Raw genomic sequence first — 27,232 nt, forward strand, 5'->3', positions numbered from 1 at the left:
CCTCTTTTAGTTTGAAACCATTACCCCTCGTCCTATCATTACACTCCTGATAAAGTGTCCCTCCCCATCTCCCCTGTAGGTACTGGAAGGGGGCTATAAGGTCTCCCTGGAGCCTTCTCTTCTCCAGGCTGAACAACCCCAGCTCTCTCAGCCTGTCGTTCCCCCATCATCCTCCCCCACCCCAGTCCACCAGCCATCATCCCCACATCTCCCTCTCACCTCCCAATCCCATTTCACACCTCAAATCCCCCTACACCCCTCAGCCCCCCGCTCCCGCCCCTCCCCATCATCTCTCCCCCGCCGATCCCCGGCCCCTCCTCTCCCGGGGCGGGGTCGTCCCCGTTCCATCTCCCTCTGCCCGCGGGGAGGCTGCGGGTTGCGCGGCGGCGGCTGGCGGGGGATGCGCTGAGCGCTGCCCACCGGCCCGGCCATGTACGCGGGTCGCAGGCGGAGGAAGCCGGTGCCCCGGGCGTGAGTGGAGGCGTCGGGGGGGAGAGGGGAGGTGTCCCGGGGAGGGAGCGGGGACGTGACACGAGGCGTCCGGTAACGCGGCTCTGCCCGGCAGGGTGAGGCCGGGGCCGGCCGAAGGCGGCAGCTCCAATCCTTCCAAGCGGCACCGGGAGCGGCTGAACCGGGAGCTGGAGCGGCTGGCCGGGCTGCTGCCCTTCCCCGAGGAGGTGGTGGCCGGGCTGGACAAGCTCTCGGTCCTGCGCCTCAGCGCCGGCTACCTCCGCGCCAAGAGCTTCTGCAGCGGTAAGGGGCACCGCCGGCCCGAGCATCCCCCTCTTTTTTCCCCTTTTCCCCCCTAAAAGTGCTCCCCCCCCCCCTTTTTAACACCGCATTTTCATGCTTTGCAATCTCAAGCCGCAAGGCTTCAGGTGCACGGTACCTGGGCGAAAGCAGAGCTCCCACTTGTTCGGAGTTCGAGGGATCTGGAGAGATGAAGCTGATCTTGTTTGTGGGTTCCGCTGAAGTAGAAAATTGATGTTTAGCCTGGAGGGTTTCTGCGTGATCCCGGGCTGAGGCTTTGGCAAGGCACAGCTGCAAGGGGAGCGGTGTATTGTGCAGCCCCGTCGGAAAGTTTCAGGGTGCAAGTGACTTTTTTTTTTTTTCCCTGTTATAATAGACTGGAGAAATACTCGGGCTGCTGACGATGAATAATAATTGCCTGTGATGCGGTTACAATTTATTTGGGAGCCTTTTAAAATAGACCGTGTTAAAGGCATGTCTGCATTCCACTGGGCTATAATCCTCGTAACTAATAGGAGCCCACAGGAGGGTATTTAGGCAGCCCTGGATTTTCCTGGTGAAACAGCAGTGACTTGAGAATGCTGCATATGACTTCAGAAACACAACAATCTCTCTTCAATTCCAAATCATTGAATATATTGAATGCCTTTTTTTTTTTTTCCTTTTTTCATTCTCTTTTAAACGCTGCTTGTAGGATTGGCAAGTGGTGAAATGAAAAATGAATGGCCTTAGAGAGGAGTTATTTGCCTTGCGGAGTCAGGTCAATTTTTTTGACTGTACTCGTTGTGTTTTCCACACTGTTTTTGCCCCAGGATGGAGTTCTGCTGCATCAGCCTTTGCAACGCTGAAGATGTTGCCCAGAACTCATCGTCTGTGACGATGCTCTGAGGCAGAGGAGGACCATTGTGGTGCTGGCATCTCTGAAGCACGCTTGTTCTTGCGCGGGGCAGAAGTCTGTGGCGCAGTGCAGGCCTCTCTCCTCCCCTGAAACATTAATAGTTTAAATTTCGCTGCTGCAAGAATTTATAAAACAGAGGGGTGGTAGCAATTCCTTAAAATGGTGGCTTTGAAATGGCTGGTCTTGTTGAGAAGCGTCAGACCAGGCGTTGCTCTGGGGCTTGTTGTCCTTTCCAGGGTGGCCGTGCCAGGATGCCACAAGCTTGGCTGGGGAACAGTGAGCACAAGGTGACTTGGGGGGATGGGCCCCCTGCCCTGCGAGCATCCTGCTAGGGCCGTGCGTCCTGGGGTTTGATGTTCCTCCATCCCCGGCATGGTGGGTTGCTTTGGTTTTGCATTGTGAGGAACTAGGAAATCCCGTTCTGAGATTCTTTTTTTTTTTTTTTTTTCTTCCTGTTATTCCATCTGGTTCCATTTCATGGGGCCAACTTCCCAGCCACTGAGCGCATCAGTGTGTCTGAAGCTACGGGATGGTACCCACATCTGTCTGATTTAAGGCAGGTCACGGTAACTCAGGTGTGGGACGGAACGAGGAAAGCCTCATCCTTTTAGATGCAAATAGTGATTGCAGACCTCCTTGAGTCTCTTCTGCATCTGAAAAAAAAAAAAAAATCTTTACAAGGAGCTCTGGGCAAGCCCATCTACGAAATCAAATTATTTTAAGTGACTTTAAGTGCAAGTGCCAGAGTGATGTTGCTCTCTGATAAGTTGTGCTGGAGCTGAGGGTTAAGTTCAACTTTGGAAGACTGCTGTTCAGAATAATCTGCTTATTACTCCCTTGCATTATTTTTTTTTATTTTTTATTTTCAATTGTCTGCACGTTTAGGGGTTGTTTTTCCCTCGATCTGTCAGGGAACAGGGTTAGGACGGGCAGCTGGGGTCTGCCTGCCTGCTGGCTGCTGAGCTGGGGGAGCTTGTGTGCTCCGACTCCCACTCAGCATCCTTGGATATGTGAGACGGGATCCCAAGGAGGCTGACAGGTCCTGTATGACATTGGATCAGAAAACACAAATGGTCTGGGGTCTTTTTGTGTTTATTGAGAGCATCCAGCCCGTCCCAGAGCTGTCAGAAGGCAGCTCGGAAACAGGCAGTGCAAACCCTGGTATTGACTGGGGAAAAAGTAGGACCTGGCCTGTCCCCAACTCGAGTGTGTCCCTGCTTGAGCTGTCCCTGAAAGAGGACCAAGGAAAAGCAAGGGTGGAAACTAGAGCATGCTGCCATGCCTTATGAGGAGAAACATCTTTGCAGCGCATCCTCCTGGAGCAGGTCTCAGGTGGTGAGCATGATCACCGACATCAGCTCACCCAGCAGGTTTATGCCAGCTGCTGTTTCTGCAGCCCCCTCTTAAATAATTCGTTGTATGTCTCCTCCTCCTGGCTATTTGAAAATTAATTCTTTTTTAATTTTGTTTCAGCATCTTGCTTTATGCATAGCTTGTGTATGGGGAAATTTGTACAGGCATAACCCACGTGGGTTCTAGATCTTCGTCACTGGTAAAATCTGTGGGAGCTTCTTTCATTCTGTTTTGAGCTCCCAGTCATCTTCTAGCCCCATCATAAATTCTTCAAAATGCAGAGCAAGCTTCACAGCTCTCGTTAAACACGTCCCTGTGTTTACATTGCGGTGGTCGGTCTGCACAGGTCAGGGTGGATGGACCGAACTGTGTGGTGGAAGCAAACCTGCTGTTTAGCTGTGGGAGGTGGCAGAGATACCGCATGCGAGAAGCATCTGCATGTGCTTTTATGTGAACAGTGGGGTTTTGAACGTTGGTTTAGGGAGGTATTGCCAGCAGGTCTTTGGTTTCTAAAAAGACATGTTTTTCCTTCATGCATGAGTGTTTTTATATTTTATATGGCCTAAATTGAGACTGTCCCTGCTCCCTTTCTGCTTGTTTGGGAGCATGATTTTAGGCCTGCAGTTAGGTGATAGAAATCAGAGGATTTAAGGTCATTCAGTGTTTTGTTCTTTAATCTTTGGAGTGGTTTAGAGACCATCAAACATCGCCTTTGTTAAGCAGGGTTATTAATCTAAACAAACATTTCCTTCACAGCATGTGCCAAATATGGGGTTGGGTGTCTCTGCTGTGAAGCCCCCGATGCCAGATTGTCTTCTTCCAAAGGACAAGAGCATCTGTGTGTCTGTCTGTCTACTAATTCTCTTCCTTTTTTGCAGTCTGGCAAATATTTCCAGTTTAACAAAGCTGGGAAGCAGTTCACTGCCAGGAGTTTGCCCTGTGTGTTTGGCATCTCTGGGGAAGGAGCGTTCATAGCCATGACAGCTCTTGGCTGTGGTCTCCTCCTGGAAGGAGGTGGCACTGCTTTTTGCCTAGTACAGCAATGTGATACAACACTGTTTAGACAAGCATTGGGCTGCAAGTTGAGTGGCCAGGTGTCCTGATATCAGACAGGAGGTTCTCTCTGATTTTTATCAACTGAAGGACCATTTGGCCCTCAGGACACAAGGCAGCAAAGTGCCTTGGGATTGCAGAGTGTCCTCTCCGTGACAGCAGATTTTCCTGTGGCATGGCGCAGGGCCAACGAGGATGGTGGGCAGCCAGCAGCACCACTGGCAAGCACACCCCAGTGTGCCAGGTTTGATCTGTGGTGGGGTGGAAGAGGCTTCTCTTGTGATGGGGCAGCACTGCTGTCCTCTGCGAGATGCCCAGGTGCCTCTCTTTTACCCTGTTGCCTGGCTTTGCAGCTCAAAGCGTATACAAATGCTTTCTGTCTGCAGGAATGCTGGTTACCATGACAAAGGTGAACTTACGTGGGGGAGCAGGGCCACGGGAGGACCTAAGATGTTGGGAGAGATGTCCCACCAGGGAGGTGGACTCCAGTGAGGAGCTCAGCCCTGCCCGCCCCACATCCCATCCTGCTGGGTAAAACACCGTTAGCCTGGACCAGGAGGACCGAAAGGAGCTGAAGTTGGCTTCCAAATCAAGGGTTCTATCCAAACATTCATGTGAGTTGACTTAAGGGCTTCTACCTTCTCCTTTCCTCTACAGGTCTCTTTTCTTCTACAACAGTCTCTCCAAATGTCTTATTTCTTTATTCCCCCTTGGTGAGACAAATATTTTTAATTCTCATTCACCATCTTAGCCTTCCTCCCTGCTCTGCAGGAGGCTTTTTCAGCACACATGGCTCAGTAGGGGTGGGAGCATGCTGCAAGGCTGCTGCTGCTGGAGCTGAGAAGCCAGGCACAGTGGTCTGCATCTCCCGAGAGCCCAGAAGCCCCCTTCCCTCTCCCCTCCATGCTGATTACTGTCCTCAGAGCAGTGTAGCAAAGCCAAGACACCAAGAAGCCTTGCTGCTGCCATCCACCTCTCCCTCTCCTGCTGTTGGGCGGCCAGTGCCACCGTGCTGGGGTCTGCATGGCACGTCGTACCAAATGAGCAACGGCAGCTTAACCCAGCAGTGCCTGGCTGGCTGCTCCCCTCTAATCCCTCCTCATCCCTCCCCTTGACGCTAGGGCCTGTCAAATGCTGCTGGCTTGTGGGAGGGTCTCTGTTTCTTCTGCCTCCCTCGCCCTCTGGAAGCAGGGAGAGAAGAAGGGAAGATGCTCCAGGGGTAGGTTTGTTGCTGGCTCTTGGCCTGCATGGTGATTTGTTAGCAAAAAGGAAGATGCCTCAAAGGCGCCTTGTCACATAGCTGTTGGGTAACATCTGTGTTGCTTGGTCCACTTTAAGGCCTGACGGGAAGTCAATTGGCAGACCTCAAAATAGTCAAGAGCTCAGTTCAGAGAAGTATCTCTTGCAGCTTGCTCCTGCAGCATGGTGGGAAAGTCATCCAAGCTGCCCTTGGGGGTCAGCTTGGTGTCCCCAGGGGGCCCTGTGCCTGTCACGGGCCTGTGCACGGGTGGTTCTGTTCCCAGGTGCCTGCACAGAGGGGCTTTACCAGGACTCAGTGGTCACCTGAACTGTTCTCGGTTGGCTTTCATGGGCTTGTGCTGTTTCAGAGGGCTATGAGGCAGCACAGCTTTTCCAGCTGTTCCTCAAACTGGAGCTGGGAGGAGGCGGCACTTCTGGGAATGCAGGTCAATTGTTGGGCCCAATGACTGACCTGCTGTGTCCCAAGCAGTTTGCCTCTCCCACGTGTTTTTTAAAAAATAATTCTCCTGTGGGTGTTGAGGGTTTGGGAGTTTTCCTGGAGTCCTCTTAAAATCTCAGGTGGCATCTGCAGGATCGATGTGCAGCCTCGGGGCTGAGGCTAACCCTTTAACTCTGGTATGAACCCAGACAATTACTGCTAGAGCTTTGATGGCTCCAAAAGTGCCTAAGCTGCTCCCTTGCAGTCGGGTAAGACTGGAAAAGTGCTTTAAATTATAGAGTTGTTATAGACCATATAACTGTGCCCAAAAAACCTCTGCTTAGGGGTGAAGGTGTGAGATTGGGACGTGCATTTATTGATGTGTGGTTGTTTTGAGATGACTGATGTTGTGTATTTATTCACTTCATCTACTCTCCTTCCTTATGGGCTGTTGGGCCACGTACTGCAAATAGCTGTAGCAGTAAAGCCTAAGAGATGGTTTAAGGAAATAAAGCCTAGTCCTGTGATCACCCTGCTCTCTTAATTGCCTAGGTAATGAGCTGGCCTTGGAGGAGCAATTTAAGCTGGGAAAGTCTTGTGACTTCCCTTAGGTAAGCAGTTTTCCTGTTGCATGCTTTCCTCGCCGAGTATTTCTCCCTGGGTCTCATGGGAGTAGCTTGTAGGAAACTGTTGGAGGTCCCCGTGGTTTACACGGGGCTCTGGGCGGCTGCCTGCTCTGCTGCCTATGAGCAGATGGGGTCTCTCAAGGCTCCTTCAAATGAAAAGATGGGAGCAGAGCTGGCAAGAAACTCCAGGTTAAGGTTTTGAGCTGGGATGACGCACACCTAAAGCTCCTGGAGGGAGCGGGAGGGTTCAAACTGCTGTCGATGCTGCAAGAAGAAGGGAAAGCCTGGCCGGTCCTTGTCCTCTTTGTCCTCGTTTAAACCTCTGCACGTGCTTCTCCGTTTGAGACCTAAGTGCCTTTGGTGACACAAGAGAAAGCTACGCGTAGTCGAAGCGTCCTTGCTTTTAGAAGTGCAATTAGATCTTTTAACAGGGCATCCATTATTCACCATACGTGCTCACGGAAGGTGCTGTATCCGTACCATTTAGGCAAGGGATAAATAATTCATCCATTTAACGAAATTTGTGTCGACAGGCAGCTGTGGCAGGTTTTATGAAATGGTAAGTAAAACCGTAGCATCCATTATGAATAAGCAAAGGGAAATTCGGGCAGTGTTTACTTGCCAGTTGCTAGAAAATGGGCTCTGTACAGCTCAGTGGTGAGAGACGAACTGATGGTTTGGCAGGTCAGGGAGGAGATGGCTCTGCTGCCTGGTTTCAGCAAATCTCTGCCTGCTTCTCTCACCATTTCCATGATGCGCTTTCCTTCTGATGCATTTCAAATACTCTGTATCAGAGGAGCTGCTGGCGAAATTCGCTAAGTCTTACTTGTGTGAGGCAGTGGAATAATTTTGCATTGGCTAGGAAGAGATCAGTTCATGCTGGACAATTAAAAAAAAAATATCCTAGAATGGGATATACTTTACTAAGTGCATGTTCCTGTTCTTTGCTTCTCAAAATAGTTGATGTGTAAGCTTGCTGTAAAACATGTGGATTAAATGTCAGAGCAACGATCGGATTTGGCTTGCTGACAACAGAGGTGCATTTGGAGAAGGCGGGGGGAGATGGCAGTCCTTCGCCTGCCTTCACAACAGCGATTTAGCTTTCCACTAGTTTGAGCGTGGCAATCGGGAGGGCATTTGGGCCAAATTTTTCTCCCTTAGCATCACGCTGCTGTTCTCTGCACTGCGTGCTCCTGCTGACCTGTGGCTGTGTCACCTGTGGGGCTCCCACCAGTGGAAGTAAAAGCTCTTGTGCTGGTTTCACTGGAGAGCTGCAGAATTCTCACTGGAATTCTTATCACCAGAGGTGGGTGATGTTTGATATGGGCAACCTGAGGCCGCTGCGGTGGGGAAGGGAAGTCCCCTACCCCCACACTGCTAGCGGGTTTTGGCCAGCATCACCTGCCACCTGTGTGAGCTCATCAGCAAAACTCTTCTTATGGTGGGGGAAACCCTTTATTTACTTATTTTTAAAAGGAAAATACCATTCTTACTGGGGGGGAAAACCGCTTTTCTGTTTAAATGACTCTTCTTGATTAGAAGTTTAGATTGAAAATGAAACAACCTTAGTTTATTCAAAAGCAACTTGAAGAGTGTTTTCCTAAATCTCCAATTTTTTTTTCTTCTTTATAATAAAGTGCAGGAAAACAATTTTGAGGAGTTATTTAATGTGAGGGTGTGTGTACCAAGTAGCAGAGCTGCAGGTCCCTCTGCTCATGAGTGTCTCGGAGCAAGAGAGGTGGGTGGAAAAGGAAGATCTGGAGACCTCTCACAGTAAGGTTTTTACTGCTGTGTGAGTGGAAGACCTGCTTTTCAGGGAATTGCCGCAAATGACAGGAAGAAAGAGGTAGATAGAAGGCAATTTCATTAATAAGTAAATCAACCAATCTCGTCTTCCCCTGGAGAGTGACTGATACGCACGGGGGCATTGAGCCCTACGGCAAAATGCGTGCAGGGAGCACCATTACCAAAACCCCTCTTCTCTCTCCCCACCCCGAGACCTACTCTGCCATGCAGATAGAGGTCCCTGCCATCACTTGCAGCTGGGTTCGGTGTTTTCTTGTCTCCTTTAAATGCAGTAGTGGGGAGACATGACCCCTTGCTGCTCTTGAAGAACCACGAAGTGGTTGGGTTTCCTTCTGCTGCTTCTCCTGCATCAATGCCTGGAGCAGGTTTGGGACCAAGTCGTCTCATTTTCCTCATTTGCAGTCTGCAGCCGAAGGGAAACCCTGCTCCCACTTAGAGGTTTTTCTGTGTGGAGGGAAGGAGGCTGGGAGATATCCTCTCAAAAATGTTAATACCCGCTTGTTGGTGCAGAGATTTCCCGGGGCTACAAAGCCCTGGCAGGTTCAGGAGTTCACTGGCAAACCTGGTAGTCGGCAAGGTGTCCCATCAGCATCACGTGAAATAGCTTCCCAGGCTGGGTCCTGAGGGAAGTGCTGTCCCGGAGATGGAGGGAGGAAACCCACCCCCATTGTCCCCCCCCAGCCCTCCTGCTCCCGGGGGGTGAGAGCACAGGGCCAGGCAGCAAAGACCTGGTGAGCAACATGGGCACCTGTGTGTGAGGACCTCCATAGGGCAGAAACCATCCTCCTCCTGTGGGGGGGCAGGTGCAAGCAGCATGGTGTCAAAGAAACATCTCCTTCCTCAGAGATGGGGCCAGGCGGGGATAGAGATTTTCTTTGTCTTCACTAAAAGGGTTTTTGTGGCAAAATAACCTGCAGGTCCTGGCAGAAGTTTTGGGTTTTTTTTCTTTGAAGAAAAAACAGGAAAAATGTGCAAGCCTTGCTGCTTTCAGGTGACCAGCTTCTCTCTCTCCTCACCTTCCTCCTTCCACAGCTGCCAGCAGCAAAGGTGATGCTGGTGGCCAGAGTGAGGGAGCCCAGGAAAAACCACTTCTCTCTTTGGTTGTTTTTGTGGTATTTTTTTTAACTTCCCCCCTGTAAATGCCTGTCACCGGTCACACTGTGAGGGTGAAGACTGCACCTTGCCTCCCTGCCCAACATGAAGGCAGCTGCTGTGTTGAGAAGGCCACCTTTTTCCCCAGTGCTGAGCTTGCTCGGTTCCTGCCTGTCCCTTCCCCCGGGTAGCCGGGCAGGAGGGGAGGATGCCGCGCGGCAGGGAGGACGCTGCAGCGGCTCTCCGGCTCATCTCTGCTCTGTCGGGCTGATGCGCTGTGACAGTTCTGCTGAATTGCTGACCCGAGGGGCTGCACAGGACTATTTATGGAGAGACAAAGCTGGGGGACACCAGGCAGGAGGCCAGCCTGAGATGTCTGCAGACAAGAGCAGGTCATCTTCGGGGTTCCTTAGATGGCTTGGATGGAAAACATGCTGCTTGGTGAAGGTCACAGGAAAACCCCCACAGGGATTCTGGTTTACATGAGAGCAGCCCCTCAGCCCCGGTGGGTCGATCCTGTTTGCAGGAGCAGGCTGGGTTTGGTGGCAGGCATCTGTGTGGAGGACAGTGGGCCATACTCTGATTTTAACTTGTTTTTCTCTGGCCCCACAGCTTATGAGCAGTCCACATGCTGACAGCAAAGTCTATTTTTAGGCAGCAGTTGTGATCAATTTTTCCTTTTACGGGGAAATATCAAACCATTACATCAGACCTCTGAGTAGAGGGCAGCACCCTTTAGCTGCTCTTCTATCGTGCAGGTTTATTTTTATCTTGCACCTCCAGTGCAGCAGTCTGGAAGCTAGCAGAGGAGGACTGAAGACCTTTAATAATTCATAGCTCCTACGTTTTGCTCCCAGAAAAGCAAGTTGCTGGAAGGGCGCTGCCAGGAACCTGCTCCATCCACACCACAGGACCTTGCCTGGGCGATGGGGCTGCTGTGCTTGCATGCTGCTCTACCCGATGCCCTGCCTGTGCCCGGGACTTTGTGCAGCCTCCTTGGGCTCTGACCCAGGCGGGGGACCCCAGGCAGTCCTGGGCAGCAGCGCTCACAGCAGGGTGGCCTTCAGGGAGGAGCTGGGACATGGCAGCATGTGCGTGTCCACCCCAGCACGCTCGTGACTGACCCGCTGTTGTACAAACACGCGCCATAAACTTAATGCTGGGCTGTCAGCCCTGCGGTGCTCAAATAGCTCCTGAAATAATCCGTGCAGGCTGAGCCTGAGGGGAATTTCCCAGACCTCCCAGAAGTAGGGGTTTTGCTGCTGTATCAGTTTTTTTTCTTTTCATTAAAAGCCATATTAGAACCAGGACAAGCTTTGCATTTTGTTATGGAGCGGAGTCGATCTTTGGGATGGTCCTGTGTCTGGTGGAAGTGTATTTTGTCCCCAGAGCCTCATGTGCATCCCAGTAAGGTTCTGCAGACCACAGCATCCTTCCTTGCTCCCACCTGCCTATGAGCCGATGCTTGGCAAATGCCCATGGAGGATTCAGAGGACTTTGGGATGGAAGGTGAGCCCTGCCAGTGGAAGAGAGCAGGTCTGCAGGGGACAGCATGCTTTTGCTACGTGCTTGCAGAGAGATGCTGACAGATGGGGGGACTCCACTTTGGAGCCCAAACAAGCCCCTCTGCTCGTGGCTGCCCTGTGAATACAGGCACTGCTGGGTTCGGCTTCAGACCTCATGGTCCTGGAAGGCTCAGAGATGCACCTGGAGCATCCACCTTTCACAGCGGCTGGGAAGCTGCTCACCCATGAGCTTCTGCACGCAGGCACTGAGGTCCTTAAGGATCTGCTCCACATGGATGGAGGAGCCGAGTTTCAGCAGCTGCTTTGGCAAAGCACAAGGGGAGCCAAATGTTACAGAGCCTGGCTTTTTTTTATGTGCTGGTGCCTAGTACCTTGTGCCTTCTGACTTGCTGCTCTGTCTCGGCTTGTGGCTTTGCTCCCGCTGATAGCTATATGGGGTGTTAAATTACTTCCAGGGTCCACTTGATGCTTCCATCACATCTAAGCATGGCAGCTCCTTGACACATGTAGCCCAGGAGCCAGGAAAAGCAATTCCAAAAAAGCTTTTGCTCTCTCTGAGCAGGAACAAGGGCAGGCTGCAGTGGTAGCTGCTGCTGGTGCCTCACACCTTTCCTCGCGAGTACTGGGGGGAGCAGCTGGTCTAACGACAGACAAATGCCGCCTTCTGTCCTCGCTTGCAAGAAGCTTCACGGCTTTGCTATATTCTCCCCTGTCTCCTGGACAGGCCTGCCATGCACAGGCCTGTTGTCATCTTACTCTTTATGTATTATCCACCCTAACATATCACTGGGATTTGTTCTTTCAGGGAGAGAACAAAATTTACAGGCAAATCTTTTAGTTAAACTGAGTGACGGGTTTCCTCATCCGTATTTATTGTGCATTGATCACTGTTAGGTTGCCTGCAATCTCGGGTGTCTGCATCTGTATCCATGTGTGCGTTTTTCCATGTTGTTTTTCTCCCACTGTGAGCTTAATTTGATTGAACAAACCCGCTATGTTGCTGAACTCTAATGAGACATCATCGACTGGACTATCCAGATTGTATCCTTCAAAATGGCATGTTCCTTATCCTAGAAGAGCGTGGGGTTTGCTGCAATGCCTTTCGCATAGGGAAGACTTTTGCTGCTGTCGGTCGTCTGACCTTCTCGAAGTTGGAGCACGCACGAGCCGATCTGTTCAGCATTGCAAAGAAACACTGGGTGCAGTGACCCCCCTGGCAAGAAGAGAGCTGCTGCCATGCCCCAGGAGCCAGTGGGGAGCGCGTGGTGTGGCACCGAGGGCTGGCGCTGGCTGTTTGCAAGAAGTAGTGTGAGGCATTGTGACCCCGTGTCCACATCGGGACACAAATGGGGACGTGCATCATTGCTGTTGCTAAATGATAAGAGAGATTGCCAGCTGGTGAGAATCACTAAACGTGTCTTTTTGTGCTACTGGTTGCAGGTACTTGCTGAAAAACGCAGGACCTCATAGTTATTCTGCTGGTGCCTGTCTGATCCCTGGCTTTAACTGCTCTTTATTTGTAGGTTGTTAAAGGTCAGGGGGAAAAGGAAGTAGAGGATATTAGTTGTTAAAGGTCTGGGAGGGGAAGAAAAGGAGAAGGAAAAAAAAGAAAGTAGTTGAGGGTATTGAGTGAATGAAAAATGTCCTGTTAAAATCAACTCTTTTGAGGGGTGAAGCAAAGGGTACATCACAGCTTCCCCTGGCAGTGCATTGTCCAGCTTTGCAGCCAGGTCTGTATTTTGGACATTCATGGTGGTGAGTTGCCCGTGTTACTGCAGCACTGAAGTCCTTTCCCTTTGCTTCATGCAGTTGCTCTAAAGAATCATGGTACCAAAGAGGCGGAGAAGGATGGAGACTGCAGCAATGGACCAGCTCCTGGCTCGGCAGCCGTACCAGAGGGTGAGCTGCTCCTACAGGTTAGTGCTCCTTGCTGGCCACCTATCCCTGGCAGATGCCTTCAAGGGATTTTTCCTCCTGTACCCTTTGCAGCTCCTTTGAATTTTACCCACAGAGCAGGCGGTCGCGTTACTGATTGCAGGCTGTTGTGTTATTGATTGCAGGCTGTTTTGGTGAAGCAGTGATTTCACGTAGTGTAGCTCGTAGTGCTTCTGACTGAGCTTCTGAGAGGTTCAAGACCTCTTCAGGTCTCTGAGGCAGAAACTGTGTCGCTTCTCCTTTCCTTTTCCCATCCTTCCTGGAGAAAATTGCCACCTGTAAATCGTTTGGGTGTCAGAACCCCCTCCATCTCACTGGAAGCAGTGCCAAACTTCTGACTACAGAGATTCAGCTCTTCTGCTTCTCTGCCCTCATGTGTAAAAAGCGCCATAGGTCTGACACGGCAGCCAAGCAGAGCAAGACATTTTGAGTGTGGTTTTCAACATGGGCACACTGGTCCCAACTCAGGGATGTTGTCCAAACACTGGTGAAAACAGAGGAGAAAATGTCATGGAAGTCTTCCCTGTTTTTCAGGCAGTGATGTTTGACACCGAGTACATCAATAGGTGCTGATGGGCCATATGCTCAGCCCATATGCACACGGTACATGGATGTATCCTGGGAACTCTGCGAGAGGCATATAGTTGGCTCCTTTGATGCTGGAGGCAACGCTGGTGATGCTGCAGCGTGGCTGGGCTGAGGCTTCTGCTTTCATGGTTTGTTCAGAGATGCTGGGAGATGACCTCCTGTCTCCAAACCACGCATGGTGAATAGGAAGAGGTCAGGCTCCGTCAGCACAAGGTCCTATGAGGACATGGGTCTCCTCTTCCTTCCCCACCTGGCACCAAAAGCATGAGCTGCAGCACTGTCCCCTGCCTGGCTGTCATCCAGAGTGGGGCAAGCATGCTGGTCACTCCCAGCTCCTTGCCAAAGGCTCGCTAAGCTCTTAGCAGTAAGTATAATTATTGTCGCATCTCGGTGTCTAGGGAGAGAAATGCTAAAGCCAAGGTGGTTAATAACCAAAAAACTGAGGGTTTTCTGCTGCAGATGTAACAAAACCGTGCTCAGCAGGGCTTGCCGGGGATTGATGTCCTGCTCATCAATTTGATGTCATCCTTGTAGAGGTACCACGCTGGGTGTTAAACAATGTGGCTTTATGTTTGGCTCTTCCAGGGGCCCGTCTGTATGATCCTGGACACAGCAGGGGCTCACAACCTGCCTGCGTGCCACAAAGAAATGCTCCTACGTGTTTAAAAAACTGCTTCCACCTGGTCTGTCACCTTTGATGTCCAAACTTCCTTTGTCTCGTCTCTTGGTCCACCCTGATTCTTCCCTTCCCCTCTTCTGATTTTCCAGCTTTACTTTTTTGGCCTGTCCTTTTCTACCAAGGCTCTCTCCAGCAGCAATCTCAGCAGAGGGAGGTATCTTAAACAGGGGTTAAGCATGAAAAGCCCTCTAAAGGCGCCAAGCCTTAGGAAGGCTGAGACCAGGGTGGACCACCTCTGCCCAGGTGCCCAGCAATGCAGGTACACGTCACTGGCTACAGGGTATTAAATCAGCCTGCTGGTCAGTGCAGCTGGGGATGGACAGAGTGCTACAAGATGTCCCTTGCCGCTGCCACAGCGAAGCGATGCCTCTGAAGCTGCTCAAAGGGTTAAAGTGCACTTGGCAGCACTAATTAACCTCTGTGGCAGATTCCCACACACTGAGATCAACCCCAGTAAATAGAGAGAGCATTTGTGCCCAGAATAAAGGGAAGGAGAGGGGGGAGAAACACTGACCTGGACAATGAAACAGGAGTTGGCAGCAACAATAGCTGGACTTGGCTGAGACTACATGCTAGACCCTAATTAATCCTGATGTCTATACATGATGAAGTGGGGGAAGCAGGTCAGGCCTGGCTACTGTGGCTTCCCTGCCTGCAGCCAGGTTAGTGGTACGGGATGGTTTTGGCCTTGGACAGACACAGGGCTTCTGGGGTCCACGCTGCAGGAGGACCCCTGCCTTCTGGAGGGCTCCTGCTTCAAGCTGTCAGGAGTGTCCCCATAGGGACCTGTTGCCCTTAAGGGAGGGGCGGCCAAAGGGTGCTGTTATGGCTCTGAAAGCTGTTCGGCTTCTGGAGAGCTAAACTGGTTGTTTTCTTGGGTTTTCATGGCCTTTGCTCTTAAGGGAGCACCATGGCCTTGAAGACTGGAAGTCTATAGGGATCTATTTAGAGCTGGGGAAACTGATTCATGCAGTGATGCCTACCTGCCACTCGGGGTCAGGGGGAGACTCCCAGGGGCCTGCTCCCAGCCCTGGCAAGGTGGTGACATGGTCTTCAAAGCACAGGGCTCTGTGGCACTTAGGGGGGCTTTGAGGGGCTCCCCTGGATGCTGCCAGTGCCTGTATTAGCAATGCTTTCACATGCATCCACTCCTGTCTGGTGCCAGAGAGCCGGGATTAAAAGCCAGGGCTCCTGGGACAGCAGCTGCACTCACAAACTGGCAGGGAAGCTCCTCTGCGTCTTCCAATCTTCGTGGATCTCTAGGTGCAAAGGACACTGTCAGCCAGCACCCTGGTCCTTTCTCGCACGTCCTGTCCTGCTGGCCCTTGGGCTGCTGGATCAGAGAAAACACCAACCACCTCCTAAATTTGTTAAGCTGGAAGAAGTAGGCCCCTTTGAGGAAGATGGAGGCTCTGATCAACTGAGCCCATTCCTGCCTGGCAAAACAATGCTCCCTTGGATGTTGACTTCGCGGTCCTGGGGCCTGAGAAGAGAATGGAAGAGCCAGTGAACTGTAAAATATGTAAGTTGTGTAGCATTAAAAATACATTGGAAACTTCAGATTGATGGCTGCACTTGCTATTTTCTGCGGGGAGGGCTTAGTACTTGGAGCGTGCATGGGCGAAGCAGCTTGAGCGTTTGTTTTGTCAAAACAGAGCACGGTGTTCAGGCTGTTTGGGTGGAAGGTGTGCGCAAATGAGCATGTGCTCCAGGATGGAGTGTTTGCCTTGTGTTAATCCGTACACCATGCAGAGAGAGAGCTCCAGAAGAAGAGGAGTGTGGCTGGGAGTGTCTCGTGCCTAACGTGTACGTCCCTGGCACGGGTGGCTGCGGACACCCCTTTACGCCACAAACACTGATGCTCAGTCCTTTCGCTCATATGGTGCTTTGGAAGGACGGCACTGTGCAGGTTGGATGCGTTTCTTGCAGCAGGTTGTTGCCAGTTGTGTGTTGGGGGTTAATCATTTATTTGCCAAAAGGAAAAGGTACTCTGAAGTCAATCAGTGATTCTGCCGTTTTCCACCAAATCCAGGGCCCAGGCTCAGCCTGTCCTCCCTCCTGCTTTGGAAGAAAATGGATTTTCAGAAATTAGACTTTTTTGCCATAGTTTCAAAACCCAAACTCTTATGCTTTAGCTTTCACCTTTCCCATTTTCATTGGGTAAGGCACTTTGCAGCACTGGGTTTGCCACCTTGATGGTGACACAACGGAGTGAGCAGTGAAGACACAACCTCCAGGCTGGTCCCTTGTTCCTTGCCTGTGTGCAGCCCCCACCGGCACACCACAGTCCTTCTCCAGGCCTCTCCTCTGGCACCTGGGGAGGACATGTGGGACATGAACGAGGTTGGGAGCTGGCTATGTTTCTCCCAAACCCGCAGGAGTATCCCCATGCACGTGGGCCAAGAAACAGCAGGGAATGCTCAGCCAACACTGGCATCACACAGTGATCTGTGGTGAATTTGCTCTGCACTGAATGTCCCCCAGTTTTTCCAGCCCCACATTGTCCCAGGTCACACACAGCTTTCAGGACCCTCCTGGGCTGCGGAGAGGGTGGGAACTACATGAGCGGAGCCACCTGGATAAACACAGGTCAACATTACATGCAGCTGATGTGAAACGCAGTTTCGATCCAAGGTTGTCAGAAAGGCTTGTTTCCGCCAGAATACCAGAATGGACCACTTACGGGTGGTGTCCAGTTTCCTTCCACAAGCTGTTCTGAGATTTTTAGTTGCTCTTTGCATAGCAAATAGTATAAATGTCCAAATCTGAGTCTGAGCAACTGCTTTCGGGATGGAAGTGAAGTTTTCCATCAGTTTGGATTAGGGTACGCTTGGGCAGCTGTACGAAAGAGCTGTGCTACCTCAGAGAAACCCAGCATAAGGTACCGTCTGTTTTCTTGATGAGTCGTCTTCTTGAGACGTTGATCCCTGTTTTTATCCCTCCAGACTTCATTTGCCCAAGCGAAGCAGAGTGGAGGATAATCTGAGAATGAGTTGCAGACCTTGACCTCTGCTAGGTAGAGCAGACTCCTGAGGTCTGCGAGAAACCTGTTTTAGCTGCGTGTGCTCTGACACCGTGGCAAGGTACGTGCATAGAGGCAATTGCCAGAATGGAGGTCTCTGGTGCTGTTCCCATCCTGAAGGAAGGGTATGAAGCCAAGTTGTTGCTTGAACAGGGTATTGGTGGATTTGGTGAGAGCCAGGGCCAAACCCAGTGTTGCAACAGAGAGGCGCCACTGGGAAGAGCTTCTTTTCCTTCCAGGTTTCCCCATGCTTTGTCTCCTCTCCCACACCTTTCTCTTGGTGGGGCAGCGGCTCAGCTGCGTGCTAGCTGGGACCAGCCAGGACTCGGGTGACCAGTGTCAGAACACAATGAAACTCGCCATCCAGCTAGAAAAGTGTGATGTGAATGTGGCAGGCACCTGCCGATCTCGTCTCTCCCCTAGGCGCTCAACGGCTTCGTGCTGGTGGTGACGTCGGAAGGACTGATATTTTACTCCTCACATACAATTCAGGACTATCTGGGATTTCATCAGGTTGGTGGGACACCGCTGACTCACTGTGGTGGGTTTGCAGAGTGGATTTTTCCTTGGTGGTGGAGAATAGCCACAAGTTCCCTGTGAGGAGGAATCTCTGCAAGGGATCACAGGGTCTCACAGGGACTGCATGGGGCTTTTCCTTGGTCTTGTGAATTTGGACCCCATGTTGCCAGACGTGGTTATGGGGAGGTGTTAAAGCAACATCACTAGCCCACAGATGCTTTCCATCAGCTATGTTGACAGGTTACGAGGTTTGTTCCCCCATTGTGTAATGCCATGGTGAGATGTCTGCGGTTCTCTGCCCCGTGTGCCTTCGGGCACCCACTCCTCTAGGTGACCCCTAGCAAATCCCATATGGCTCCAATGCTTTGTTGTTATCTGAGCACCCAAGTAACCTGGAAGGCACTAGGTCAGATTTACAGGGAGGTGGGTCTTACCTAGAGGGTTTTAGTTACTGTGGTTCGGTGTTTCTCCTGCACAGCTGGCTTTCCCCAACATCCAGAGTAGATAAGGACTGTCCACCTGGGCAGAGGGAGCAAGTCCCAGACCATGTGCCCTGTTCTCTCGGTAACAGTGTAGGGCTGGGGTGGCTTGGCTGCTGTTTTGTTCCAAAAACCCTATAAGTCAGCACTAGGATTTTGAAGGATGTCATGTTATGGGGACGAGCTTGTCAGAGGGGAGCTGTATTGCTGATGTTAGTGGCTTTATAGGATGGGGAGGGGGAGAGGTCTGGCCCAACATGAGCAAGGGGTCCTTAGAGCCAGATGTGCTGTCTGTTCCCACCAGCATCAGCTCTGATGGAAGGTGTCAGACCTCATTCAGCCAGAGACCTAGCTGAGCACCAGGGAAACTGGGTGAGATGTGGCCAACTGGGGCTCTGACAGGCTGTTTCCAGGTGGGATGGGAAAACTGGTGCCTTGGGGGCAGGCCACAGAGCTCACACATTGCTTTTTTCCTCTAGACAGATGTCATGCACCAGAGCGTCTTTGAGCTGATTCACACTGAGGACCAACAGGAATTCAGGCGCAACCTTCACTGGGCCCTCAGCCCACCCCATGTTCCTGAGGGTGAGCCTTCTGCAGAAGGTAAACGCAGGCTGGGAGCCAGGCATCCTGGTAGGCACGAGCTGTGTAGCTCCCCATGTATGCTGGGGAGCCCAGCTCCCTGCCATCGCTTGCGTGGGGCTTGTGTCCTTGTGGCTCAAGCTATAACTTCATCCAAACATTGTGGCTTTCCCTGAGTTTCTGTTGATGTGCTCTGCAAACTGACACAGTCCCCGATCCTGGGGACCTCCAGCCCTTTCTTGGGACCTCCAATGCTTGCTAGGCATCCTTGCTTGCTTCTTTCCTAGTCCCTCTCTCCTACAGGGGGGAAGAGTCTCAGTTCTTCTGCTGTCGCCTACAAGCCAGATCAGCTGCCCCCAGAAAACTCCTTCTTTCTGGAAAGGAGTTTTGTGTGCCGCTTTCGCTGCCTCCTGGATAATTCTTCCGGCTTCCTGGTGAGTACAGACCCACACTGCAACCTCCATAGCAGGAGGGATGCAGGCTCATCCCGAGGGGTCCATGCCACTGCTGGAGCACATTAGTTGGCCTTGAAGGACCCAGCACTCCTTTCTGCCATGTGCAGCACCTGCCTGTCTCAACAAGGAGGTATTTCTGCTGTTGTCATGGTTTAACCCCAGCCGGCAACTAGGACCACGCAGCTGCTCGCTCACTTCTCCCCCTCTGCCAGTGGGATGGGAAAAAGAGTCAGGAAAAATAAGGAAAACTCATGGGTTGAGATAAAGACAGATTAAAAAGTAAAGCAAAAGCCGCACACGCAAGCGAAGCAAAACAAGAAATTAATTCACCACTTCCCATGGGCAGGCAGGTGTCAGCCATCTCCAGGAAAGCACAGGTCCATTATGTGTAATGGTTACTTGGGAAGACAAACGCCCTAAGTCCAAATGTCATCCCACCTTCCTCCTTCTTCTCCCAGCTTTATATGCTGAGCATGACGTCATATGGTATGGAATATCCCTTCCTTTGGTCAGTTGGGGTCAGCTGTCCTGACCGTGTCTCCTCCCAGCTTTTTGTGCACTCCCAGCCTACTTGCTGTCAGGGCGGTGTGAGGAGCAGACAATGCCTTAACTGCTTAGCAACAATTAAAAACATTAGTGTGTTATCAACATTATTCTTGTCCTAAATCCAAAACATAGCACTATGCCAGCTGTTAGTAAGAAAGTTAACTCCATCCCAGCTGAAACCATGACAGCTGTTTTTCATAGGTTTGGTCTGTACCTACAACCTCTTTGTGTGGGTTTTTTTCCTCTCTTTTCAGAGATGCCGAATCTTGAACAAAAGTGCTTTTGCCAGGTTTTTGTGTTAAAGGCACCTCTTAAGACCAAGTAGGTGGTATTCATCCCTCCTCCTCTCTGCTGCAAGTTAATGGGGTTCTTACCATCACCCTACGGGTGTAACAATGCTGTTTATCTCTCTCTCATCCTGCTCCAGTTTGGAAACTCAATATGAAGTCCTGGTTGTCTGTTGTTTAGCAGCAACACTACCATCCCTGCTGGGGCTGTGATAGAGCTCAGTTAAGATGCAAAGCAGCCTGTGCATTGTGCGATGCCCTGATGCATCCTGATGTAACCCAGCATGTGCTGGGTCCTACAGCTGCCACATGTCGGAGCCCAGGGCCGGCAGCGAGCGGCTGCAGGGGGAGGAGGCAGTGGGCTGTGGCTGCAGGGAGCTCAGCAGTGCATCACTTTGATCCTCCGTCTTGTTTTAGTAGGTAGCACTGGAATTGCAAGGGACAAGTTGCAAGGGATTATTTGCATCAACCCTGCAGTGAGGTGGCTTGCCTTCCACAGAGCTTTCCTCCTTCTCTTCTCTCTGCACCCAGTTTTCTGTGTGACACTGAGCTTTTCTTCTCTTCCCAGGCTTTAAACCTTCAAGGCAGGCTGAAATTCCTTCACGGGCAGAACAAAAGGTCTGAAGATGGGTCTGCACTGCCACCCCAGCTCGCTCTCTTCGCTATCTCCACCCCCTTGCAGCCCCCATCCATCCTGCAGATCCGAACCAAGAACATGATCTTCAGGACAAAGCACAAGCTGGACTTCACCCCCTTGGCGTGTGATGCCAAGTAAGCAGCAGAGCTGATTTGAGGGGTGATGCTGTGGGCTTCCAGCATGCTGGACCATAACCTGCCCGGGTGATGTCCCATCTTGGCTCTGACTCTGAGCTTGGTGCATTCTCGGTCTCCCGCAGGGGGAAGATTGTTTTGGGCTACACCGAGGCGGAGCTGCGGGTGTGTGGCACCGGCTACCAGTTCGTCCACGCTGCCGACATGCTGTACTGTGCTGAGAACCACGTCAGGAGTAAGAGTCCCCTCCGTGGACCCTCGTGCCCACCTCTGAGGCTGATGAGTGGGCTGGGCTATGGGCAGCTCCGTTGGCTGCCATGTCAAGCCTGGCAGCTCTTTCCCCATAGGATGCTTTACTTTATGTCTTGCTGTGAAGCACTTGTCACTGCAGGGAGCTTGGGGTGGTGTGTAGTGAGGGGTATTTAGTTGGGATGGTGTCCCTTGCGTGTGCCAGCCATGCTACTGCTGTGATGCCACCTGCTTATCCTAGCTGGAAATGGCAGCGTCACTGGAGGCAGCCCTGCCTCTGGTGACATGCTGACAGCCCTCGGCACGCGTGCTTCCTCCCGGCAGTGATGAAGACGGGTGAGAGTGGCCTGACGGTCTTCCGCCTGCTAACAAAGGAGAACCGCTGGAAGTGGGTGCAGGCCAACGCGCGGCTTGTCTACAAGAACGGCAAGCCTGAGTACATCATTGTCACGCAGAGACCCCTCGTGTAAGTGCCATCTGTGTCAGCCCAGGCTGGGGTGGGGACAGGCTGGCTTTTTCCATTGGTGTGGGCTCAGGGACACCCCGAGCAGGGCAGCATGTTCAATTCATCATTGCTTCTTGTGCCTTTTGAAGGAGCAGCCATAGGATACTGTGCAGTGATGCTGTTCAGCCACATCCCCCTCTGCAAGGCCACCCTGCCAATAAGGGAGAACGCCAAGCAGTGCCCTGCAGCACACATACCTGCCCCGGTGTCCTGGGCACTGCTCCAGGCTTCCACTGGGGAGACTGGTGGCTGCTCTCTAGCAGCTGTAGGGACATGCAGGTGCAGGAACAACAAGGACCTCAAATGTGGCTGCCATACAGCAGCAGCCAGATATCCCCATCGTAAGGGGTGGCTGCAGCATAGACGAGCGGGGCAAAGGTGTGAGTTCTGTCTGTCAGAGCTCTGCTACCCTTTGCATTTTGAGTACCCTCTTGGTTATGCTACAGATGTGTGGGTTTATACGTGTATATGGAAAAATATGTATGTGTGTGTATATGTAAATGCACATGTAAATGTATATACGTGTGGTTCTGATTGATAGATGCATGCTGGTGGTAGTAAGGGGGCTTTGGCTTGCAGGAATCACAATTATCCACTGCAGAAGCACTTTATGGAGTGTGTTTGTGCACTTGCAAGCTGCAGTCTCCTCTTCCTGCCCTGCAGAGATGAAGAAGGAGGAGAGCACCTTCGGAAACGGTCCATGCATCTTCCCTTTACCTTTGCTACAGGAGAGGCGCTCTTATACAAAAGTGCTTACTCTCTCCCAGGCTTCCCTGACCCTTTCCAGAGCAAAGGGAAAGCCAGCAAGTCCAAGAAGACCTTCCACAGCCACAGAGGATGCTCCCAGAAGAATGGTGTTGACCCGAGTTCTCTGCTGGGTGCCATGATGCAACAGGACAAGACAGTGTACGTCTCCCATCCAGCTCCTGCACCTAACTGCTCCTTCAGCGGCAGTTTCATGGACCACGTAGAGGATGTGTCCGTGCTGGGTGCAGGAGGAGATGCCTGGAATATGGGCACTGCTTCTATTTCCTCAAGTGGGGACAGCCTCAAAGAGGAGCTGGTGGATCTGCAGCAGGAGGACCCTCTCTTGGCCACCCTGGATTCACTCTCAATTAAGAGTGATGAGAGCTGTTCCAACAACGAGCTCTTCAGTGCGCTGGAGGGCCTGGGGTTGAACGCCGAAGACCTGGAGCTCCTGCTGCTGGATGAGAAAATGGTGATGGTCAATATGGACCCTGACCGCAGCCCATCCCTGAACGACAGCCTCACCAGCAATGATATTCTCTCCTACATTCACGCCACTCTGGTGAACAAGCATGACGGAGGACAACAGGTCTGTCTCCGGCCAGGCACATCCCCAAGCACATGTGGTGGCACCCCTATGTACCAGGCCCACGTCAAGGATGAGGTCTCGCAGTACCTGCCCCAGCAGGTGGTGCAGCCCAGCATTGCCCCAGGCCAGCCCCCTGCTCTGCTGTGGGAACAGCCCCTCCACGCTGCACTGGGGCAGCTGCTCCCACTGCTGCCAGAGCCGACCGAGGAGGAAGAGCCGTCTGATGGCTTGCAGTGGAGGCCAGATGGGGAGGAAGGTCTGCTCCGTTTCCTCCAGCCAGCATGGGGCACCCCGTGCGACAAGGTTCCTGGATCACCCCCAGGAGTCCCTTGCCCACAGGAGCCACATAGGGCTCAGCAGCTGAAAGGTGACTTGCTGGCAATGCATCCCACCCAAGAAGATGCTCACCAGCCCTTCTCCCAGTGCCAGGGCTGCGTGCGACCACCTCGCCAGCCGAAACACCATCACTTGCCAATGAATGGGTTGTGCAGCCACAGCCCTGACTCCACTCCACACCTTCTTCCTAGCAGCAGCCCCAGCCCATGGCAGGACTATGTTTCCCCACTCCTGGGGTCCCCAGCTCAGCCTGGTTTTTATGTCACCAGCCAAGATTTGATCTCCCAGTACCAGGGCTGCATGGATCCAGGGCCCAGCATGCCAACAGTGCGCTTTAACCTGAACAGATTACGCAGCATGGAAACTGTGGGCAGCAGGGCGGCCCAGGAAGAGATGGCTCCATACTCCAGCTTTTTCCCCTCCTCCTCATACCAGCTTAATCCCAATAAGCAGCTGAGCCCTCTTCCCTCCATGCCCCAGTACCCTTTTCCAAGCTCAGCTGTGGGGCCTTTTGGGAGCATCGGCAATCCGTTGGAGATTCCCGAGAACTCCTATGGGACATTCGCCTCCACACTAAGCCAGGAGAGCAGGCACAGGGTAAGGGCCTTTCTCCCCTCTCATGCTCAGCATTTTCTGTGCTGGTGTTTCCTGGGCGGGTCTCAGCACAGGGAGGCACACACTGTCTGGTCGGTACACAGGAATCAACTTGCTCTAGCTGGTGCATGGCCAGAAAGGAAGACTTTAAGGGCTTTTCTTTGCACCAAGAATTGAAGAACAAAAGACCAGAGTATGGGTTCTTCCCTTTAGAACGTGGTTGTCCCTGAGACTGATTTCCATGTGGTTTGTTAAGTTGACACTTCTGTACAGGGAGTAATTCCAGCCATGCACTGGTAAGCTTTGATGGGTAGTACAAAGCACGTGAGATGAAGATCTTCTGTTCCACAAGGTCTTCCCCTTGTGTGAAAGCATTCCCTGGCCTGTGCACAACCCCTGTCGAGAGCCCATCCACCTGCTGCTAGCCATCCAGCATTGCAAGGCGAGGTCTCCAGCACTGGATCTGAGTAATGTCACAGCACCCTTGAGGGCTGTCCTCACAAGTGACTCCCCTGGGATTGGGACCAACAGCCCAAACCGGGGCTGCTTAGGTAGGGCATAGGGAGTGAAGGCTGCCTGGCTGTTTCCCCTCTCCCTGATGCAGATGCCATGTCTGTAAGGGCCGTGAACTTTCCGGTCTGGGGGTAATAGTGTGGAGAGCTGGTCTAGGTCCTGGCAGAGCCCGTCTCTGCAGTGATGCTTCCCCAGCCTGTGGCACCACCAGGCAGGGTGAGATGTCTGAGTGGTCTGTCCTACCTCCCTGCTTACCTAGCTCTGCCCTAGTGAGTACTGTGCCCTAGGTAGCTTGTTCCTTGCTGCTGGACATCTACTACTGGAAGGCTGCCCTGCTCTTTCACAGGGGTCTCTGTTAACTTTTGGGGCCAACAGATGTTGTCAAAGCATCTTCTGCTTCTTCTTGAAGGCCATACTGTGCACTCAGGTCCTCCCATTCTCCATCTCCTCCAACTCGATACACCAGGTACCTTCTAGCTCTGTTGAAGAGCTTGACTCTGGTCTTGCCTATGGGTTTGAGACCTTGTAGGACCAGCAAAGAACAACATATTTCTAGAACTTGGTGGCCACCTCATGTGGCTGGGGGGTCTTTGGCTTGCCAGGAGGAGTGCAGCAAGGGTGCAAGACCCAGGTGCTTGCTTCAGATGCAGTCCAGGTGCCCAAGATTTACAGATCAGTTTCATGAATGAGCTGCAGGGCTGTCATAACCAGGTCAGGTTCTGCAAAGGTCAATTAGCAGGTCAGTAGGTGAAAATTAGTGCCAGCTGAGGTTATAGGCACTTGCCCTCTGTGCACTTTCAGCCTCTTGTCAATGAAGTGACATGTCAGCATTTGCGAAGAGGACCTTGGGGAAGGTGTGGGGATGTGTATGGGGTCACTGCTAAAGCCCTCTACCATCAGCAGTGGTAGAGCAGCAGCAGACGTGCCAGCCTCCTCTGGGCACGAGACCCATCAGTACTAGTAAAGCACTGTGAAATGCCTCAATGCTCTGTTTTCTCTCTCTTCTAGCCCGAAAGCAGCTGTGTTTTGCCCAGCGCTCCCATCGGACTCCCTGAAGACCGCCCAGTGCTGGGGGGGAGCCCGACTCTCCCCTGCCAGCCGCACTCCCAGGCAGAAGTGCTGCCAGATTACCCTCATGCCTCCAGCGGCAACTTCTGTCTCTAGGAGAGAAAGACTGAACTGGACAAAGTAGGACTATTCCCTGGGGAAGGAGCTGCCTTCAAGTTGCAGATAACAAACCTTTCCTCTGCCACGCGTATCCTGCCATTGCTCTTGATGTTGGTTGCTTTGACTCACATGGGTTTTTTGCTTTTTTAATCTTTTTTTATAAACTTCCCCCCATCCTGCCCCTACCGAGGCTCCATGTGCTGGTCCCATGGAGGTGTCTCTGGCCTGGGGAGGGTGGCAGCCCTCACTGGGGCTGGAGGGCAGGTTCCCCCGGGGCACAGGAGCAAGCCAGGCTGCTGCCCATCTTCAGGGAGCTGGCAAGGAAGGGCCAACACCGCCCGCCCACCGGGCTGGGAACTGTGCTGACGCTGCCACCACCAAGCCTGCCCCTGGGGCTGCCCCTGCCTGGCCCGTCAGTACAGTCCTATACAGAATCACAGAATGGTTGGGGTTGGAAGGGACCTCTAGAGATCATCCAGTCCAACCCCCTGCCAGAGCAGGGTCACCCAGAGCAGGTGATGCAGGAACGCATCCAGGAGGGTTTGGAATGTCTCCAGAGATGGAGACTCCACCACCTCCCTGGGCAGCCTGTTCCAGTGCTCTGCCACCCTCAAAGGAAAGAAGTTCCTCCTCATGTTTAGGTGGAACTTCCTTTGTTCAAGTTTGTGCCCGTTACCTGTTGTCCTGTCACTGGGCACCACCGAAAAGAGCCTGGCCCCATCCTCCTGACACCCACCCTTTAAGTATTTATAAGTGTTGATAAGATCCCCCCTCAGTCATCTTTTTTCCAGACTAAAAAAGACCCAAGTCCCTCAGCCTTTCATCATAAGAGAGATGTTCCAGTCCCCTAATCATCTTGGTAGCCCTTTGCTGTCCTCTCTCCAGCAGTTCCCTGTCCTTGAACCAGGGACACCAGAACTGGACACAGTACTCCAGATGCAGCCTTACCAGGGCAGAGCAGAGCGGGGAGGATGACATCCCTCCACCTGCTGGCCACGCTCTTCTTCATGCAGCCCAGGATGCCATTGGCCGCCTTGGCCACAAGGGCACATTGCTGGCTCATGGTCATCCTGTTGTCCACCAGGACTCCCAGGTCTCTTTCCACAGAGCTGCAAGTCCTGAACTCAGTCCTGTCTACTTGCTTTTCTTGCAATGTCTAACACAATTTACTCTTACCAAGTTTCATTTTATCCCCACACATCTTAACCCACATTCTTAACCACCTTCTATAATGCCTCTACTGCTTACTAAGGTCCTGTAGCAGTCAGATACAAAACCAGAAACTAAGATTAAAGACATCTTTTTTAAGGCTGAAGAGCAAGATTCAGCTGGCTTGATTTAAGAATAAACAAGATTAAACACTGCCTACTGCAGTCAGTTGTATGTGTGCAATACCATTCAATAATAATTGCATTTCATAGAATCACAGAATGGTTCGGGTTGGAAGGGACCTTAAAAGATCCTCTAGTTCCACCCCTCTCCCCTGGGCAGGGACACCTCCCACCAGACCAGGCTGCTCAAAGCCCCATCCAGCCTGGCCTTGAACACCTCCAGGGATGGGGCAGCCACAGCTTCCCTGGGCAACCTGTTCCAGCATCTCACCACCCTCATAGTGAAAAATTAAGCTCTTAACTCACCAAGCCATAATACAGACTCCTTCCACAGCTAATGCGTACCTACATGTAAAAACATACCTATGGAGTGTGCTACAGGCACACCTAAAGGAAAGAGCTGTTCAAACACCACACAAAATAGATTAATAGATCAGAGTTCCTCTTAACATCTCTCCACAGAAGCAACTCTATGCTGTTTACATTCTACAAGTTTTTATTTACAATCATACATTTAAACATATTTGCCTTTTTTTAAACCTTGAAATGAGGTAGA

General features: G+C 52.0%; 1 protein-coding gene across 1 annotated transcript; it reads left to right on the plus strand.

Moving 5' to 3' along the window:
* The first annotated feature begins 358 nt into the window (after nt 1-358).
* On the plus strand, nt 359-26,764 carry LOC134518795 (aryl hydrocarbon receptor-like). Its single transcript, XM_063342005.1, has 11 exons — nt 359-471; nt 566-753; nt 12,592-12,698; nt 17,430-17,519; nt 18,484-18,607; nt 18,890-19,020; nt 20,443-20,645; nt 20,771-20,880; nt 21,219-21,360; nt 22,063-23,668; nt 25,187-26,764. Exons 1-11 carry the CDS (start codon nt 431-433, stop codon nt 25,340-25,342), a joined length of 2,898 nt encoding a protein of 965 aa, XP_063198075.1. The 5' UTR covers nt 359-430; the 3' UTR covers nt 25,343-26,764.
* Nucleotides 26,765-27,232: the final 468 nt, after the last annotated feature.

Source organism: Chroicocephalus ridibundus, chromosome 7 (genome assembly GCF_963924245.1).
Source record: "Chroicocephalus ridibundus chromosome 7, bChrRid1.1, whole genome shotgun sequence".
In the NCBI taxonomy this organism is placed as follows: domain Eukaryota; kingdom Metazoa; phylum Chordata; class Aves; order Charadriiformes; family Laridae; genus Chroicocephalus; species Chroicocephalus ridibundus.